The sequence below is a fragment of the Mobula birostris genome, chromosome 25, assembly GCF_030028105.1.
Source record: "Mobula birostris isolate sMobBir1 chromosome 25, sMobBir1.hap1, whole genome shotgun sequence".
Taxonomy (NCBI): Eukaryota; Metazoa; Chordata; class Chondrichthyes; order Myliobatiformes; family Myliobatidae; genus Mobula; species Mobula birostris.
In genome coordinates this window covers 27,271,241-27,292,708 of record NC_092394.1, presented here as the reverse complement: position 1 = coordinate 27,292,708, position 21,468 = coordinate 27,271,241, and the positions used below count along the sequence as shown (strand labels likewise).

The 21,468-nt window shown below is 42.3% G+C and overlaps 1 protein-coding gene across 2 annotated transcripts in view; it reads right to left on the bottom strand.

Moving 5' to 3' along the window:
• The window catches only part of LOC140187810 (protein PIMREG-like), a 31,719-nt gene that overhangs the window by 6,936 nt on the left and 3,315 nt on the right, over window positions 1-21,468 (bottom strand). The window contains exons 2-4 of one of the 2 annotated variants that reach the window (XM_072243580.1): window positions 13,921-14,228; window positions 11,621-11,716; window positions 252-298 (exon numbers count right to left, since the gene is read on the bottom strand). In XM_072243580.1, the coding sequence (XP_072099681.1) occupies window positions 268-298; window positions 11,621-11,716; window positions 13,921-14,228 (435 nt within the window). In that variant the 3' untranslated portion in view covers window positions 252-267. The remainder of the gene's footprint in view (window positions 1-251; window positions 299-11,620; window positions 11,717-13,920; window positions 14,229-21,468) is intronic. The other variant, XM_072243579.1, reaches the window with a different exon arrangement.

Here is a 21,468-nt window from a genome sequence, read left to right as displayed (position 1 = left end):
CAAACACAAAATCAGCAAACTGCAAGTAGATTACTGAATTAGCAAGTTCAATTGACCACATGATCTTTAAAATTAAGAATGGGATGCGACCATTGATATCTTGAAATTCAGATAAAAAATTGCAACTATTCCTGGTCACCCCATTCGTATCGCATTGCCACCATGCAGTGTGTTTTGGCAAAGCCTTCAGCGTCTTGCAGTCATTACCAAATTGAATAAACAAACATTGGATACCAATTTTCAAACATTACCTCTCTTCCATTTTCTTCAGTCATCAATTAGAGAAAGTGTTACATCACTGATGATGAATAGAAGATAAATGAATTAGCAGTGCATGATCAGAATTCACCGTGGCAAATATGATGCATCCCCTAAAGAGGGCTCATTCCCCATATACATATCCTAGAGAATCAGTGTCTTAAGAATGGAACAACATGTAGCCTTGAAAATTGAATTAAACAATGAAAAAAGATTTTAAACAACATTAAAAAGCTTTCTTTTCATTGGAGTTCATTCAATGCAGCTTAATTGTCAGATCCCAGTTTCTAGAGGGCATGTCAAATGAAATTCCAGTTTAAATGGCCATAGATAGGCTCACATTTCATTACTCCCCAGCTTAAGGACCAGCAATCATGTAGTTTTACCTGAACTCATAATGGACCAGGACTCCCAATTAGTAAGCAAGAGAAATGGAGGGTTGAGCTGATATTGAGATCAATTGTTAGCATTTGATTTTCCCTTCTCAGCTTTTACACATGCATATTAATCATGAGATTATTCTCCTTAGGTTCTTGAAATGGTGGATTTGGAGAGGACGAGTTTACAGAACTGTGTGGGGTAATCACAAGCACTCAAAACTGCAAATAAAAATTTGCCCATGTCCACAGCATGCCTTAATCAAAAGGCATTAATGGGCAACAAGATACCTCTTGTGCACACTAATATTTCTGGAAAATATTTGATGGGGTGACCAAATACAAAGAATTCAGGAGAAATCCTTTTATACAGAGTTGGCGGGGGGGGGGGGGGGGGAGATGCTCTGCCCATCTTTCTGGAAATGGAGAACAGCTGGCATCCTGCATATTCTTCAGTGGGTGGTGTTCTACAGATGGAGGAAAATTGCTACACTTCAGCATGCACAGTACAGGGCAAGTGTCAGAGCAAGTTAAATGGACATCATTGATCTCACACAAGAAATAGGCAGCCAAATTAAAATGGCAGAATGGAGTTGGACCCCCCCCCCCAACGTAACATTTAAATTAGGGATCAGAGTTTACACTTATTACTTTCAGAACAATTCATACAAAATGAAAATGGCAGGGGTGGGGTGGGGAGGACGAAGGGGTGGAAAAGTGCTGTTTCTTGAGTGATGTCATTGGCATCGTCCTACAACATGAGGTAATCAAATAAAAAAACAAACTTCAGATTGAAGGTGAACAAACTCTAATCATACAAGAAGGTTCTGTAGCCTTTTGTCGTTAGTGCAAGTTAATCAATTGAGTTGAGAAGGGGTTATGGGAGCACTAAGATGAAGTCGACTGACTGATGATTTCTAGGTTAAATGAAAGACTCATCTTCATAACAAAGATGTCAGCTGGCTGGCAACAGAATCCAACCCACTCAAAATACTTTGACTGACATGTTAATTAGCTCAATCCTCATCTTAATTGCTGAATATTTCATTGCGGTTAAATCCAGACAGGGAGTACACCACCAAATCTTCCAAGTATGAGTTTTAGTCTTGAGATAATACAATTTGTGCTTGCATTCATCTTGAAGGAATCTCCACATTCAGATCCCCTGATGCATGGCATTATAGTCAGCTAGAGATTTACTTTTCTAATTGTTATTTTCTCCAGGCATGTGCAATATGATAGTTTTTAAAAACTAAATTGCATGACACCACCTGTTATCTTCTGGATTGGTTGCAAATTCCTTGTCTTTTTGGAATGCTTTAATTACCTAATAGAAATAAACTATTCCTCTCGACGTAAAAGGGAAAGTTAATTCCTGTCCAAAGCACTGAAGCATGTACATTCCAAATTTATACACAAATATAATTCAAGGTGAACAGCAAAATAGAAACACTGGTATTGAATAAGCAAATTAAATGCAAATACAAATGTAGATGGATTCCAGTAACAATCCCATGCTTAATAAGCATGTGAGAAATCACAAAACAAAGGAAATCAAATGCCAACATTTTATCTGTTTTATATTCCCCTCTAACCCAAATTAAAAGAACTGACAATGAGAAACATGGAGACAGAAGGTGCATGGGGGAATTACTTTTACTGTGCATTTTCATTACAAATCACTTAAATAGTTGTGCTGAGGCTTCTAGGGTCAGAAGAATTTGAACTCTGCATCGTTTAAATCTCTCACTGCAGAATGGCTCCGCGTCCAGTTACTTTCACTTATCACCACTGCCCAGTCACACTGCCCCTCCCAATGTTTGTGCCCTGATAATGCTAACTACCCAAATGAACACCATCACTTGATGTCATACTCAGCAGCCAAAGATAACTGAACTTGAAGTGTTGCTTCCTTTTCAAACTTACTGTTTTTAATATTAAACTTGAGTCATGCAGTCACATAGTGTGGCACGTGGCCAAGTGGTTAGGGCGTTGGACTAGCGATCTGAAGGTTGTGGGTTCGAGCCTCGGCCAAGGCAGCTTGAGCAAGGCACTTAATCACACAATGCTCCAGTCTACCCAGCTGAGAATGGGTACCGACAAAAATGCTGGGGGTTAACCTCGCGATAGACTGGCGTCGTATCCGGTGGGGGGTTGGGGGGAGGGGAGTCTCGTACCCTCAGTTGCTTCATGCCACGGAAACCGGCAGAGCACTGGCATGAAGGGCCACCAGGCTCGCTCTCGTACTCTCAGTCGCTTCACACCACGGAAACCGGCAGAAGCACTGGCCTGAAGGGCCACCAGGCTTGTAACAGACTTTAATCACATCACCTTATTTTTCTTTATTAGATTGTATATACCAGCTTCAAACATGAGGAGGGTATGCAGCCCATTAGTCCTATTCACTCCTGATTCTCCTGCAGCCCGTGCTGTCTCTCACACATGCCCATCAACACCCCTGTGATTGTTTTTGCTGTTAACATCACCACATTTGTGTTGCAGGCAGTGAGAGTCTCACAGTCCCAATGAGACAGGATCGGTCTAAACCCCCAGTGCTGCCCATGTCTGGAGTTTGCACTCTGTGGCCGGGTGGGCTTCCGGCAGCTGCTCTGGTTATTAAGTGAACTGGCTAACAAAAGATGGGGAATCATACAGCACAAACAGGCTCTCTATGTCCACACGACCATGAATTGTCTCATTTACCAGTACTTGTTCTATGCTCTAACACCTGTATTCTACTTTAATGTTGAGAGATACCAGCTAGTCAGCAATGTATTCCAGATTCCAGCCACAACTTGCATTGGAAAACAATAGGTTCCTTCTAGAACTAAAAACCCCAACCCTAAACCTCTGTCCTCCAGTTTTCAACAAGTTTCTGGTGAAAATTTCTTACATTGTCCATCTTTTATAATGTTTGACCCCCTCCCCCCCCAACTCTACTCCATGGAAAACAAACACAGCCTCTCCTCACAACTGAAACATTCCACCCCAGACAACATCCTTTTGAACCTCCTCAGCACCTTTCCAGAGCAATCACATTTTCTACAGTGTGGGGACCAGAGTGACACACAATTCTATACACCTGTGGCCTAAACAATATTTCCATAGATCTGGACCATAATCTCCCCGTTTGGTATTTTACAGCTCAGCTAATGAAAGTTAGTACCTTCATATATTCAGTATTACCTCATCCATTTGTTTCTCCTTCAATTGGTTTGCTATTTTATCAACTGAATGATACCTGCTATTATCCAAGACTTCACAAATTTTCAAAATTCTACTGCCCATACCTTAATTCGTGCCATCTCATTCACCCACGTCATTGGACTCACCACACTACACAAGCTCACAACCCAGCAATTTGTTATTCAAAATTCTCCTCCTTGGATCAAAATCCCACACTGGATTTACCCACTGACTTTGGTTCCTTGTGGGCTCTCAGGGTCTCACGAATGGCCACTATTTGGCATACCAAGGATGCGGCCTAGAAGACTAGCACGCCTTTGGGGTTTTGGGATTTTGTGGCTCTGGAGGCGGGCAGACTTGAGGTCGGTGCTTCCGCAGCAAATCGGCGTGTCATGTGAGATGGAAAATCGAAAGCAGCAAGCTGGCCACGTGCCCAGCGACCCAAGTTCTTTGGGCAGAGCTTGGAAAAAGCGACGCAACAGACCTATAACCTCGTAAATCAGCGAGTTCTTTGTTATGTCTCTCCTCCTTGCTGTGAAATGGGACACCTCTTTTTCCCTTATTAGGGAAAGAGCCTGTGGTATGTCGAATTACCAGGTGAATGAGTAGTCTTTGGAGGGGACTGCAAGTCTGTGTTTTTCTAGATGCTTTGCTGCACGCTTGAGTGTTCGGTGGGAGGCGCCGATGCTTTTTTTTTTAACTGGTGGGGGAAGGGGGATCGTCACTTTGCTGCTGCTTACATTTGGGGGGAGGGGGGAGGAACAGCTTTGGGGTTCTAACATTTAACTGTTATTCTTTGGGGCACTCCTGTTATAAAGAAAAAGAATTTCAGGATGTATATTGTATACATTTCTGACATTAAATGCACCTTTGAAACCTTTGATTTGACTCAATCCTTACACCAAGACAGCCCTGTGTATGCTTGGTGTTCCCTTGTACATGGGCTCTTGTGTAGCTCCAGTTTTCTGGCAAGCTATGGTAGTTATTCTCCCAGCTTTATAGAAGTATTCCTTTTCCTACTTCAGAATCCTCTTGAACAAAACTTTTGACCATTGAATTTGTCTCCATGTAGTACATCCTTAATACTCTGATGTCAATAGTCAACTCAAGCACTAATATAATTGCTATCACAAAGGTGAATTTGACATCATACTTAACATACAAAAGTGGATTTTCTCCCCACCCAAAAAAAGCTCAGTTTTTGCCATTTGTAAAGAACCACTCTTTCCTTGCACTCCCCATTTATTGGATGCTTTAAATATTCCCACTTGCTTCACTTTTCTTTTTCAACATATGAATAACTACTGCCAAATGTTATTGATTGAAATAGAGATTAGGATTTTTAATTAATTTTACAAAAATTGATATTGCACAATCAGAAGATTAAAGGAATATCCCCCTCTCACGTTGCTCATTTGCAGTGCTTCTCCTTCATCTCCCTCACACATCCTTCCCTCTCAACTCATTAGTTCATCCAACGAGGATAACTAAACAAGAAAACAATTCCTCCATGCAGATTTATTTTTGTTTAAACTGAATCCAAGGCACCGCTCGGAGAACAGATTGCCTTTTATTGAGAGTTCTCATCTTGCTTAATCAGTGCAGACAAGAGACAGGAAATTCAGCTTCCGTTATATGGCAAACCTAGCCAAGGCATGGGGCCTCATAGGGGCTTTCAGGACTGACTCATACTTTTGAGAAGTTATTTTTAAACAAAAAAAAACTTAGTAATTTTTTAAACACCAAAACTGGATTGATAGCAAGCAATAAGATAGAAGATAGAACAGTTCAGGCCATTTGGCCAACAATGAGATGTTAACCCTTTAACCCACTCCAAAAATTTAATCCTCCCCTCCCACATAGTCCTCCATTTTTCCTTCATTTGTGTGCCTATCTAGGAGTCTCTTAAATGTCCCTAATGTATTTGCCTCCATCTCCACCCCTGGCAGCACATTCCATGCACCTAACATCCTGTGTAAAAACAACAAAAGAACCCTTTCACTACCATGCTCCTGTACTTTCCTCCAAGTACCTACAAGTTATGCCTGGGGAAAAAGTCTCTGGCTATCCACTCTCTATGTCTCTTCTCTTGTACACCTCTCATTCTTCTTCATTCCAGAGAAAAGCCTTACTTCAATGAACCAATCCTCACAAGACATGTTCTCTAGTCCAGGCAACATCCTAGCAAATCTCCTCCGCACCCTTTAAAGCTTCCACATCCTCCTTATAAAGGAGGCAAACAGGCTAAACAATACTCCAAGTGTATTCTAACTGAGAGCTTTATAGAGCTGCAACATTACCTCATGACACCTGAACTCAATCCGTCAACTAATGAAGGCCAATAAATCATACGCCTTCTTAACCACCCTATCAACTTGCATGTCAACTTTGAAGGATCGGTGGATGTGGATATCAAGAACCTTTGTTCCTCCACACTTTTAAGAATCCTACCATTAACCCTGTATTCTGCCTTCAAGTTCAACTTTGCAAACTAAATCACTTCAGAGTTTTCTGGGTTCAACTCCATCTGCCACTTCCCAGCCCATCACTGCGTCCTACATCCTATCAATGTCCCATTGTGACCCATGACAACCTTCTTTACTATCCGCTTCAACCTCTATGTCATCTGCAAACTTACTAACCCACCCTTCTACATTCAAGTTATTTATAAAAATCACAATGAATAAGGGTCTCAGAACAGACCCTTGTGAAACAACACTGATCATTGATCTCCAGCCAGAATATGTTCCATCTACCACCAGCTTTTGCCTTCTATGGGCAAGCCAATTCTGTGTCTATGCAGTCAAATTTCCATGGATACCATACGTGCTGACCTTCTGAATGAGCCAACAATTGGGAACCATGCCAACTACTTCACTAAAATCCATATTCACATCACCTGCTCTACCTTCAGTATGTTTTGCCATTTCCCCAAAGAACTTAATCAGGCTCATGAGGAACGAGCTGCCCCCACAAAGCCATGCTGACTATCCATAGTCAGACTATGCTTCTCCTAATACTCAAATCCTGTCTCTTTCAGCCCTCTCTAATAGCTTGCCCACCACCTCCATAACACTCACTGGTCTGTAATTCCCAAGGCTATTCCTATTATTTTCCTTGAACCAAAGAATAACATTTGCCACCCTCCAGTCCTCTGGCACTACTTCTGTGGCCAATGGGACACAGGATGGTTGCCAAATGTGCAGCAATCTCTTCCCTCACCTCTTGCAGTAACCTGCAATGTACCCTATCCAGCCCCAGGGCATATCTATCCTAATATTTTTCAAAGGTTACAGCACATCCTCTTTCTTAACCTCAAGATGTTCCAGTATACCAACCCGTTTTACTCTCAACTCTTCATCAAGGTCTCTTAATGGTGAACACAGAAAGAGTATTCATTAAGCTTCGCTCCTACCTCTGATTCCAGACATTTCTTCTTTTATCCCTGACTGGACCTACCCTCAGTCTAGACACCCTCCTGTTCTTCAAACACATGTAGAACACCTTGGGATTTTCCTTAATTCAACTCACCAAGGCCTTCTCATATCCCCTTTAGCTTATTAGTCCATTCTCAAGCTTCATCCTGACCAGCTTAACACTCAAGCACCCTGTCTGATCCTCACTTCCTAAAACTTAAGTATGCTTCCTTCTTCCTCTTGACTAGATAGACAATAGGTGCAGGAGTAGGCTATTCAGCCCTTCAAGCCAGCATCGCCATTCACTGTGATCATGGCTGATCATCCACAATCAGTATCCAGTTCCTGCCTTATCCCCATAACCTTTGATTCCGCTATCTTTAAGAGCTCTATCCACCTCTTTTTTGAAAGCATCCAGAGACTTGGCCTCCACAGCCTTCTGGGGCAGAGCATTCCATATATCCACCACTCTCTGGGTGAAAAAGTTTTTCCTCAACTCCGTTCTAAATGGCTGACTCCTAATTCTTAAACTGTGGCCTCTGGTTCTGGACTCACCCATCAATGGGAACATGCTTCCTACCTCCAGTGTGTCCAATCCCTTAATAATCTTATATGTTTCAATAAGATCCACTCTCAGCCTTCTAAATTCCAGAGTATACAAGCCCAATTGCTCCAATCTTTCGACTATGACAGTCCTGACATCCTGGGAATTAACCTTGTGAACCTACGCTGCACTCCCTCAATAGCAAGAAAGTCCTTCCTCAAATTTGGAGATCAAAACTGCACACAGTACTCCAGGTGTGGTCTCACCAGGGCCCTGTACAGATGCAGAAGGACCTCTTTGCTCTTATACTCAATTCCCTTTGTTATGAAGGCCAGCATGCCATTAGCTTTCTTCACTGCCTGCTGTACTTGCATGCTTGCTTTCAGTGACTGATGTACAAGAACACCAAGATCTCGTTGTGCTTCCCCTTTTCCTAACTTGACTCCATTTAGATAATAATCTGCCTTCCTGTTCTTACCACCAAAGTGGATAACCTCACATTTATCCACATTAAACTGCATCTGCCATGCATCTGCCCACTCACCCAGCCTGTCCAAGTCACCCTGCATTCTCGTAACATCCTCCTTACATTTCACACTGCCACCCAGCTTTGTGTAATCGGCAAATTTGCTAATGTTACTTTTAATTCCCTTATCTAAATCATTAATATATATTGTAAACAGCTGCGGTCCCAGCACTGAACCCTGCAGTACCCCACTGGTCACTGCCTGCCATTCCGAAAGGGACCCGTTAATCGCTACTCTTTGTTTTCTGTCAGCCAGCCAATTTTCAATCCATGTCAGTGCTCTGCCCCCAATACCATGTGCCCTAATTTTGCCCACTAATCTCCCATGTGGGACTTTATCAAAGGCTTTCTGAAAGTCCAGGTACACTACATCCACTGGCTCTCCCTTGTCAATTTTCATAGTTACATCCTCAAAAAATTCCAGAAGATTAGTCAAGCACGATTTCCCCTTCATAAATCCATGATGACTCGGACCAATCCTGTTATTTACTATCCAGATGTGTTGCAATTTCATCTTTTATAATTGACTCCAGCATCTTTCCCACCACCGACGTCAGGCTAACCGGTCTATAATTCCCTGTTTTCTCTCTATGTTCCACATCTCGCATTAAGCCTGACTCAAATGGGGCAGACAATTAAGAACCGCATACAAGTGCTCCCTACTAAGAACCCCACATTTCCATCGTGCATTTCCCTGAGTGTATCCATTCCCAATTTAAGGTCCAAGTACCTGCCTAATAGCATCAAAATCCTGCTTCCCAAATTAAATTCTTTCCCATACTGTCTGCTTCTATTCATGTCCATGGTCAGGGAATTGTGGGTACTTTTTCCAAAACATTCACCCATCAAAAGCTGTCACCTGACTAATTCCATTGCCTAGTCTACTCATTATGTCGAGCATCCTTCCTGAGCACATTTGAAAAGCGGTGAAATCATCGGACAAAGTCAGCATAGATTTGTGAAAGGAAAATCATGTCTGATGAATCTCATAGAATTTTTTGAGGATATAACTGGTAGAGTGGATGGGGGAGAACCAGTGGATGTGGTATATTTGGATTTTCAAAAGGCTTTTGACAAGGTCCCACACAGGAGATTAGTGTGCAAACTTAAAGCACACGGTGTTGGAGATAAGGTATTGATGTGGATAGAGAATTGGTTAGCAGACAGGAAGCAAAGAGTGGGAATAAACAGGACCTTTTCAGAATGGCAGGCGGTGACTAGTGGGGTACCGTAAGGCTCAGTGCTGGGACCCCAGTTGTTTACAATATATATTAATGACTTGGATGAGGGAATTAAATGCAGCATCTCCAAGTTTGCGGATGACACAAAGCTGGGTGGCAGTGTTAGCTGTGAGGAGGATGCTAAGAAGATGCAGAGTGACTTGGGTAGGTTAGGTGAGTGGGCAAATTCATGGCAGATGCAATTTAATGTGGATAAATGTGAAGTTATCCACTTTGGTGGCAAAAATAGGAAAACAGATTATTATCTGAATGGTGGCCGATTAGGAAAAGGGGATGTGCAACGAGACCTGGGTGTCATTATACACCAGTCATTGAAAGTGGGCATGCAGGTACAGCAGGCGGTGAAAAAGGCGAATGGTATGCTGGCATTTATAGCGAGAGGATTCGAGTACAGGAGCAGGGAGGTACTACTGCAGTTGTACAAGGCTTTGGTGAGACCACACCTGGAGTATTGTGTGCAGTTTTGGTCCCCTAATCTGAGGGAAGACATCCTTGCCATAGAGGGAGTACAAAGAAGGTTCACCAGATTGATTACTGGGATGGCAGGACTTTCATATGAAGAAAGACTGGATGAACTGGGCTTGTACTTGTTGGAATTTAGAAGATTGAGGGGGAATCTGATTGAAACGTATAAAATCCTAAAGGGATTGGACAGGCTAGATGCAGGAAGATTGTTCCCGATGTTGGGGAAGTCCAGAACGAGGGGTCACAGTTTGAGGATAAAGGGGAAGCCTTTTAGGACCAAGATTAGGAAAAACTTCTTCACACAGAGAGTGGTGAATCTGTGGAATTCTCTGCCACAGGAAACAGTTGAGGCCAGTTCATTGGCTATATTTAAGAGGGAGTTAGATATGGCCCTTGTGGCTACGGGGATCAGGGGGTATGGAGGGAAGGCTGGGGCAGGGTTCTGAGTTGGATGATCAGCCATGATCATAATAAATGGCGGTGCAGGCCGGAAGGGCCAAATGGCCTACTCCTGCACCTATTTTCTATGTTTCTATGTCTATGTTTCTAACAAATTCCACCCCATCTAATTCTTTTGCACCAAGGAGTTGCAACTCAGTATTAGCAAAACTAAAGTCACCCATGACAACAACCCTGTTATTTTTTTTTCATCTTTCCAAAATCTGCTTCTATCTGCAGCTCAATATCTTTTTTTGGGAGGAGGAAATAGAGTGACTGCTCCCTTCCTGTTTCTTTCTTCACCCACACTGACTAGATGACCCCTCCAAGATGCCAGAATAGATGAAGTACAATGCTTTAAGGTGGGCCAATAACAAGGGCCATCATCGCTATGATAATCATACAAGCAGAAGTGAAGCATTTTCTTTTAAAATTAACTTGTAGTAACCTCCCATTAATTTCATGAAGATTTAAAAAAAAAACAACAGTAAATAACTATAGTTACAAAGATAGTCTCAGAGCTTTAGATGTCATTTAAGGGGAATTTTATCTTAAGAATGAGGGATTCTTATGTCATCAGGCTGTGGTAATGAGGAGCTGAAGTGCACAGTATTAAAGGAATGCTACAAACAATCAATGAATCAGGGGTAAATTAAACTAGTGTCTTTTATATTCTCTTTTAACCACCCTCAAATCTGTGGAATCTTTAGTGGAGCCAGAGTAATGTTAAAATTATCCATTAACAACCAGGAGGTTGAGCACAAGTGGAGTCTCCTGTTTACGGATTTTTTCAACCCAATGAATTAGTTAAGCACTGTATGCCTGAAGATAACCAACAAACCACAACCACTACACAGGCATTGGCACAAGTTACCCATTTTAGATGGAGGGTTAAGAGTGAGATCCATTATAGATAGTCTTTAATTTCTTAATCTTATTTTCTCCGATCATCAGTTTTAAAGTTACTTTTCATTTTTAAAAATGCCACTTTATATTCTCAAGCTAAACCCTCATCTTTTCACTCAGCTGTTGTGTGATGGGGCAGTTGTGTCAGGACCATTGTCTTAAAGCTGTACAAATTCATAAAATTAATATATAAAAGCATAAATTGTTGGGGAGGGGGTGGAGAAGAGATAATTTGAGAAATATGTATATTAACTATGCAGTACCTTTCTTCCTTGGTAATGGCTTCATCAAAAACCTGGGACAGACGTTTTAACTGGCCAATTCCAAAGGACACAGTTTCTAGATCTCGGTCAAACTGTCTGTTAACAGATAATGCATACAGATTTTATGTGGATTAAAAACTTTATACTTTTATCATGTTAAGATGCATCAAGAAAGAAAGTCAAGTAAAAGGCAGCTGTTTTGTTAATCTACTGATGACCTTCAAAAGATTAATTTCTTCAGGAAACTTCATTCTCCATGAGCAACAATTTTTAAGCAACCTATCGAATGCAGGGTGAAGGAGTCCTCCAGTGGACTTCCTGGAATTCATTCAGTGATCTGATTTCCTAGCAGGAATGTGGGAGTGGAGCCACGGCCCTGAAGAGGAATGCCTATTCCAATGCGTTAGGAAATTCAGACACTGATAAATCTATTTTAAAAGCCAAACAGGATGCAATCTATATTTTTGTCCTTCCTACTGTGCTTGGTTGAACACTATTATGAAATAAATACTACTATTTAAAACAGAAACGGTACCAATTGCAAATGTTGATCAGTGAACCAATTAATCCTAGTGCATCCTTAATTTCTAGGTGCCCAAAGGTCTTGCACTCCTCTTTAGATACCTGATAAAGAGGGCTGGGGGTTTAGGGGGCAGATAATGATGGGCATGTCAGAAAACCTCACATCTCTGGTCCTGGGCTTCGCCAATGAGATTAGAGTTCAGGTTAGATAGATATACAGAGTGCTCACTCAAACTGTATTGGACTCTTTCTCTGAAGAACACATTGTCCAGCAGTAATACATGGGGCCAGCATGCACAACAGGAACAGGAGTGCATTATAAACACAGATATGATTTACTCACTCAGGATATGGATATTTGTTCTTTACACGATTTAAGATTAATTTAACAATGCCACTATTTTTTCCTGTTTGTAGATGCTGGGTTGGTCCAGCATTGCCGAAATCAGGCACTAAGAGCAGAACAATAGATAACACAATCAAATTGTACAAGATAAAACAACAGGATGCAATCTATCTTTTCCTCCTTCCTACTGTGTTTGGTTGAACATTATTATGAAATAAATGCTACTATTTAAAACAGAAACTGTGTGTGATCAGTGTGATCACAGATCTGTGATGGCGAGCTACCCAGATCAGCAACAGTTTAACTAAATGGACCAAGGTGACTACTGTGACAAAAGGAAATGTCCAGCAGATAACATGCAACAAAAACTTCTGGGAAAAGAAAAAAAAAAACACTGCAGATCTGGAATAAAAGTAACTTTGTGCAAGACCTCTAGCGATCTGGCAGCATCTGTGGAGAAAAGATACAGGAGCAACGTTCCAGGTTGAAAACACTGCTGTGGCACACAGTGTAGCAGCTAGCATAACACCATTAGAGTGCCACCGCCTGCAAGGAGTTTGTATGTTCTCCCCGTAACCATGTGGGTTTCCTCTGGGTGCTCCAATTTCCTCTCAAATTCCAAAGTGTGCTGACACTGCAGGCTGTCCAGCACAATCCTTGCTGATTTGCTTTGGCATTTCACTGTGTATCAATGCACAGGTGACAAAGCTGATCTTTCACCAGAACTGCAAATACCAAGAAATAGGAACTGATGGAAAGTCAATGACAAAACTGTTAACCCTGTTTCTTTGTCCACAGACACTTTCTGTCCCGATGAGTGCTCCCAGTTTTGTGCTATTTCTCTCAAGTTAAACTGTTTTATAATGACCCTTCTGATTCCAGCTCTTCACCTACTGAGTGCTGCTGGCAACATTACCAGAGGCAATAGTGTGTGGTTCTGTGTCCTGCTCAAATACCTGTCTAGATGCCCCTGTTACTCATCCTGCTTCCACCAACTTCACTGAGATGTCCTTCTAGAACATTACCCCCACCACCCTTAATTACTATGTGAAAAGAATTACCTCACAAATCCCCTTCAAACATTCTCCCCCTCAACTTTAGTCCATATCCTCCTGCTTTGGATGCCCATCTTGACTATGCCTCACAATTTTATATAGCTCTGTCATGTTACCTCTCAGACTCCTTCACTTCAGGGAAAAGACACAGCCTAATTAATCTTTCCTTGTAACTCAAGCCCCGCCAACACAGCGAGGCTTTTTATTGCTTCAATATTTACAGCACAAATTCATCCCGCATAAAATGTCAATTTTTTTTGGGGGGGGCCCCAAATTCCTTTCATTCAAAATATTTGATCAAGATGTCCTCAACCACTTTTGATGCATTTCACACACACGTCTAGCTGCTCCATTTAAGCTAGATTGTTTGGTTGTACCTTTGCCTGCTAATGACCCTCGGTGTGCCATAGGGACTCTTCAATGCAGCAGATCTAATCGACCTTCTCAAAGGGAGCCCATCCTTGCCTAGTTGGCCTGGAGGGCCAACATCCCTCCAGCTGGCCTTTGAACTGCCAGGAGTGCGTCTCCCGCTGGGTGGGGTCCCGCGGAGCCTCCCCTCTGTGCTGCGAGGGGTCCTGCGTGGTGTTCTCTTCTTTGAACCACTCCCAGGTGTTCGAGGAGTTTCGGACTTTGAAGGAGTGACCACCAGGAACTCACTGCGACTCTGCCGTCTCTTCTGGAGTTTCTGTAAAAGTCATAATAGTTGGTGCGCAACATCAAAAACTAGCAGAAATATGAATAGTTTTAGCACAAAATATAAAAGGACTGTCCTAAAGCTAACAAACTTCACCCGTGATTCTGTTAACCATCTCAGCATTATAGCCAGTGAGACTATCAGTATTTCACCCCTTTAGTACTCTCTGGTAAGAGGTTTGAAGGGATTGATATTTACTGCCATTTATTTCCTTTTCCTATGCTCCATTTTGTTGTTGTTTCTTTTCACACCATGTGGCGCACTGAGCAGCATTTTTTTTGCTCAATCTAGCAAGGAGCCTGCTGGATCTGAACTCAGGACCGTTTGCCTCAAAGTCTGGTGCCGATACCACTACGCCACCAGCTGGCTACGCACCATTTTGTAAAACTGACACCACATTGAAAGCATTGGCTGTGTTTGTGAAGGGGGGAAATGACCTCACCACCATGACCCAAGTTAGCTTGAAATGACCCAAGTATGGACACAAGTCTGGGTGGCAAAAGGTACACATAAGGAGGTTAAATGATGGAGATTCTTCCATTGAATTGTTTATGATTCCTGGAGTTTTGGACAATTGTTTCCAATGTCTGAAGGGGGTTAGAGAGCGGCTGTCTACAATTAGGTATGATCATTTAGTATCAAAGGTTTACAAAACAAAAACTGCCAACAGGGCAATCTGGATCTAAAAAACAAAATCCATAAGGAATGTGGGCATCCCAAGGTAATGCAACAGGAAGCTTCTGAATGCAAAATATTCAATGGATTTTCCTTTTAATATATAAAAAGAATTGGCAACAGAACTTGAGTCAAGTAACAAGTTCAACTGTGATAGTGATGCTTTCCTTCTAATCATATTTGATGCTTCCTTAAAATCTTTTTGATATCAATAATTTATATTTCACTAGACTTGACATTAAATTGATTCATTAACAAACTGTGAAAGCAAAATCCATCAGTCCTCATGCTCCTTACAGTACAATCCTGAAATTAAAAAAAAACAAGTTGAAGGAGCAAGCATGTTTTGTAAATCCATGTTGGTTTGCCCAATCCTATGACTATTAACAAAATATCCTGTCGTCATTTCCTTTGTCGATTATAGCATATACCACCATGAATAATAAACTCTCTGGTGTTCCATTTCATCTCTTCCTCCTTTATTAAAGATATTTAAAATTCCATGAGGGTTGTTCCACAATCCATGGTATTTGGGAAGATGGAAAACAGCACATCCATTATCTCTACCGTTAACTCCTTCAAAACATTATGAAACTTGCTACGTCTGTGATTATTTATCACTTTTTGGTCCCATTAATTCCACCAAATCATTATTTTTTTTTTAAAAAAGACAACCAATATTAATATCTGACTTCATCATTCACCCTGAACTCATACCCACCACTTCTGGAAGGTTTTCTGTGTCCTTAGTCTGGATTAGTAATCCTCAACCGTTTTTTGGCCTCGGCCCCTTTAGGAGTTCTTCTCAGGTTCCAGGGCTCCCCTTTCTAATAGGGATGTCACCCGGAGCCAGGGATTTCCCCCCCCTCCCCCGTGACTTCATATACAGTAATAAACACTTTTCACAACCTACCTTAACGTATAATATATTGAAACACATATACTTTAAAGTTACTAGGCTAAAAAAGACCTAGCAAGACACGCTGATCTTCGGAGAATGAAGAATGGCGATAACGGATGCGAGAAGCCTTGATTGAATACGTTGACCCGGTGCAGTCTGATTCGTGACTGCCTCTGAAGTGAAGCTGTGTGGGAGGAGCGCAATGAATTTACCAGGTGCGCCAAATTAAAATGGTGTGTTGGAAAGACATTATAAATAGGAAGGAAACTATCGACTCCAATGAAGGTTGCTGCTTGGGTATTTCATTGGTTCACTTACCAGGGCCCCCATAAACCCCTGGGGCTCCCCTTCTCACAGTTTTCTGTCGGTGGGCCCCTTTAAATGCACCAGGGCCCCCAAGGGGGCCAATATGGCTCCTGCTGAGAATGGCTGGTCTAGATAGCCAAAATATTTGTTCAATATCTTTGTTATTGTTTTATTTCACCAATTCCTTGTCCAATAGAATCTGAAAGTTAAATTTTGCTAAAGCTTTTCCTTTCTGGACATTCAAATGAGCTCTGCCAATCAGCTGTGCTCATTATAATTCTGTTTTCCATTTATCCTTTCCTTATCAAGATCTGTTTTATCCTTGATTGAATTCTGAAATGTTTCTAACCCATAGGTGTGCAGTGTTACTGGTACACCTAACCCTTGAATTAGTACTCGATACTGACATGGCTTAACTAGTTTCCCAAATTACACTTTTTCCCTGCCTTAAATGTGAGTATTTGTTTGTAAAGTGTTTGTAAAAAAACAGTGTTTCAGACTTTACATTCCTATAACACAAGACTCCAATGTGATAAATATAGGAGCAGACTGAAATGGACAGAGACAGTTGATGAATTGCACATTTCAGCCAAGTCAGAATGAAACTGGTTAGCAGCCACCTCAAGCATCAACTCCATTCTCCTAACCTTTCAAATTCATTCTGCTTCACCAACTTAGTTGACACTAACAGCTGCTAAATTGTCAGCCTTTTGTTTACATCCGACTCCCAAATGAATTCTAACCCGCCAGTTCCTGCACCTCATCTAGAGAGCCATCCCATTCCAGGCAGAGGAAAGTTTAGTAAAGTACTGGTGATAATTTACAGCTTCCAGTTCAAGAAACCCAGCAATTGCTAAAACTGTTTATTTTCAAAACTTAAAACAGCACCATCTTAATTCAGGACTTTAAGAAAAGTGATTCACGATGCTTCCATTAAAGCATAGCTTATCCATCAAGTAGGCGACAAATCAATTCTATGGTTTTTCGCCTGACCATTATAGGAAATCTTAATCACACTGCTCATTGACAGCTCCTTTCAATAGGACGTCAGATTGGTAGAGCAGTGCCATAGTGCAGTGGAGGGCATGATGTGAGCCTATAGAAGGTTTTGCTGTGCTGAATCTACTCGCCCCTTGGCATTATGGAGCCTGCAAAGAAAAGAGCCATCGGGACTGTCAGAGGCTGCTGAGGGAGCCTCTAAATGACTATGGATCAAGAGGTGCAAGTCATGGACCAGTGCTGCTGGGACACAACCCAGGGCCTGATCAACCCTGGCTGGGTCGCCTGGGCAAGAATGTGATGTTGAAAGACCTGATGACCCTAGGTTACAACACTGTTGTCCCAGTGCATCCTCAGTTGCATTGCAGCATCAAATGTACCAACACTTAAGCCTGATTTATACTTCTGCGTCAATGCATCGCCGCAAACCCGACGCGGAACCCTACGCGAGAGCCTGCGTTGCTGCGACGCGCACCTCTCCCAAAATGTAACTACGCGTCGCGGCAACGCAGACTGCAAAAGCTGTGATTGGTCTGCTTGGTAGCATCGCATTTCCTCCTACGCTGCAATAGCTTCCCATTGGGTGACTGAAGGGCAGGGAAGGAACTCAGGCTGCAATGCTTTCCATAAAGCTTTACAAACCTCCAAAATTATGGAGGACACATCTCGCTTTTACGAAAAAGGACGCTCCCTTCTTATTTACCCCGAGAAAGACTACCATGACCATGAAGCCTTGCACGGTCAGGTGTGTGCGCATGCGCAAATTGCAAAGCAATGCAGACACACCAACACACAAGTATAAATGCTCACAACGCGCGTAGGCCACTTGCGTAGGTTATGGCATCGAGTTAACGCAGAAGTATAAATCAGGCTTTAATATAATGACACAAATGCACACTCATTTCATTTAATTCCCCCCCCCCCCCCACAATGCCTCCCTGATGCTCAACGATGCCTCAATTTGGAATGGAAGAGGACAGAACTTGCATTTGTTGTGCACCCATCATAATATTCCTAAACAAGGAGCTTGCGCATTCTCCACGTAACCACAGGGGTTTCCTCCAAGTACCCCAGTTCCCTTCCACATACCGAAGATGTACGGTTAGGATTGCCAAGTTGTGGAAATGCACGGAGACACTCGCGGGCTGCCCCAGCATGATTTTCATCGATTAGATTTGTTGGAAAGCAACACATCTCACCATGTTTCAATGTTGCACTGTACATATGACAAATAAAGCTAATCTTGAAAACCTTTAATATTCTACAACCCAAAAGATCTTCACATGTAGTCAACATTATGCAGGAATTTTTGTTTTGCACAACACATTCTGACACCGATAGCAAAGTTGACAAACGGCAAGATTTTGGCTAAGATTCACAGTAAAGCTCCCCGATGATGTTTGTAGTGCTGGAGTTACACAGCAATGCAAAAAAAACAATTTTACTGTCCACATACCCCATCAACTCTCTTGGATTCCACCTTGCACCTGTATTAGGACAATCTTAAATGCCCATTCAGACTACAAACCAGCAAGTCTAATGATAGCATCAGACTTTGGCTATGTGTAACCAGAGATAATTTCTAAAGCAAGCACATGTTCGGCACAGCATTGTGGGCCGAAGGGCCTGCATTGCGCTGTAGGTTTTCTATGTTTCTATTTCAGAGGTCTAGAATACAAGAGCAGGGATGTGATGCTGAGGCTTTATAAGGCACTGATGAGGTCTCATCTCGTGTATTGTGAATAGTCTTGGGCTCCCCATCAAAGAAAAGGTGTGCTGGCATTGGAGAGGATTCAGAGGAGGCTTATGAGGGTGATTCCAGGAATGAAAGGGTTATCATATGAGGAACGTTTGATAGCCCTGGGCCTGCACCTGCTGGAATTTAGGACGGGGGTGGGGTGGGGTGGGGATCTCATTGAAACTTCTAATGTTGAAAGGCCGAGACAGGAAATATGGAAAGGACGTTTCCCATGGTGGGGGAGTCTGGACAGGAGGGCAGAGCCTCGGGATAGAGGGGCGTCCATTTAAAACAGACGTGGAGAAATTTCTTTAGCCAGAGGGTGATAAATTTGTGGAACTTATTACCACAGGCAGCTGTGGAGGCCAGGTCATTGGGTGTGTTTAAGGCAGAGCTTGATAGGTTCTTGATTGGACACAGCATCAAAGGTTACGGGGAGAAGGCCAAGGAGGGGGAAAAAAGCATCAGCCATTATTAACTGGAAGAGCAGACTCAATGGGCCAAATGGCCTAATTCTACTCCTATGTTTTATGGTCTAAATGCTTGAAGTTATTGGGAGAAGCCCATGCAACCTTAGGGACAGCGTGCAAGTTTCACACCGACGTCACTGGAGGTTGGGATTGAAACCAGGCCACTGGAACTGTGAGGAAACAGCTGCATTTGCTCCTTCACTGCGCTGCTCATGGGTGCGATGCAGAATATATTTCCGAAACCTCACCAGCACGTTGCCCACTGTAGTACTAATCTGACTTGAAGGGGAGAATGTTAACTAATGAAGGCATGCTCCCCATCCTATGAAACTGAGAATTCTCTAACAGTGTCCAACCCATTTCACAACAATCTCATTGTTGATTCTTGGTTTAGGCTATATTTAAGGTGGTAATAAGTATTGTAGATTTATTGGAGATACAAGAGAATGCAGATGCTGGAATCCGGAGTAAAAACACAATAAGTGCTGTAGGAACTCAGCAGATAGATATATAGACCATGATCACTCATGTCATATGACACTGCACACAACACAAACTGTGCAAAAGTTAGGCACCCGAGCTATGGGCTAGTTTCCTCCACAGATGCTGTCTGGACTGCTGTGTTTCTACAGTTTTTTTTTGCTGTAGATTTATTTTTATTTACCCCAAAAGGACAATTAAAACCCTAAGTTGTAAAAGGAGCACATGGTCTCAGACACCTTTAATGCATCTGACAGCTGTAGCTTTTAAAATGTTAGTTTTGATAAGATTATCAACAACACTATTCCAGGTGAGACTTTAACAGTACTAGAATCCATTGAACAAAGCAAAAAAAAAAGAAATGCCACTTTATGAAAAGACGTGCCAGAAGAGTGGAAGTGTTGACAAATGTAGTGTTAACAAATGAAACCAGTGATAACATCTACGGAACCGACCACATTCCCAGACGACTGGAAATGACACCTTGAGATTTATTTCACAAGGCACTCTGCACTTACAAATAAATCTTTGAAGTTGACCATGTAGAAAGTGTATCCTCCAAAAGACAGGATTACTAATTTAAATGAGATTGAATTGGAACAGATGATCATGTGCAGAAAGCTGAGACACTTGAGTTCCTCTTAATTTTCTGGATCTGCTCTAATTAGCTTACAGACGGTATAGGTCAAGAACCAATTTCATTTCATTGGCTCTTCACTCAGCTCTACAATGCCTAGACAATGAAGATGCATATATCAGGATGCTCTTCACCGACTACAGCTCAGCTTTCAAGTCTATCAATAAGCTCTGAGACCTAGGCCTCAATACCTCCTTTTGCAAATAGATCTTCAGTGTCAGACTCCAGTTGGTACTAATCGGCAACATCTCCTCCATCATCACCATCAGTACAGGTTCACCAGAGGGCTTAGCCCCCTGCTCTACTCACTTTATACATACGATCACGTGGCTAAGTACATCTCCAATGCTGATGACACCACTGATGTTGACCAAATCAAAGGTGGTGAGGGATCAGCACGCAAAGAGATTGAAAGGCTGGTTGAGTAGCAAAACAACCTCTCACTTAACATCAGCAAAACCAAAGAACTGATTATTGACTACAGGAGAAAGACAAAAGTCCATGACCAGTCCTCATTAGGGGAATGGATATGGAAAGGATCAGTCGCTTCAAATTCCTGGGACCAGCACACAAGTGCCATCACAAAGAAGGCATGTCAGCACTTCTGCTTTCTTAGAAGCCTGCATCTATTCAGCATGTAACCAAGAAATTTGACAGACTCCAACAGACGCAATGGGAAGCACAACTAGTTGCACCATGGCCTGGTATGGAAGTACCAATGCGAGGAACAGAAAAGGCTACAGAAAATTGTAGATGCAGCCCAGTCACAGGCAAAGCCCTCCTCACCATTGCGTACATTTGTATGGAACTCTGATACAAGAAAGCAGCATCCAAAGACTCCCATCTTCCAGAACATGCCCTCTCCTTGCTACTACCATCAGGCAGGAGGTACAGAAGCCCTGGGTCCCACATTGCTAGGTTCAAGAACAGTTATTTCCCTACAACCATCAGGCTCACGAACTGGTGTGTAAACTTCATTCACCACTACAATGAACTGATTCTACGATCTACCAACTCACTTTCAA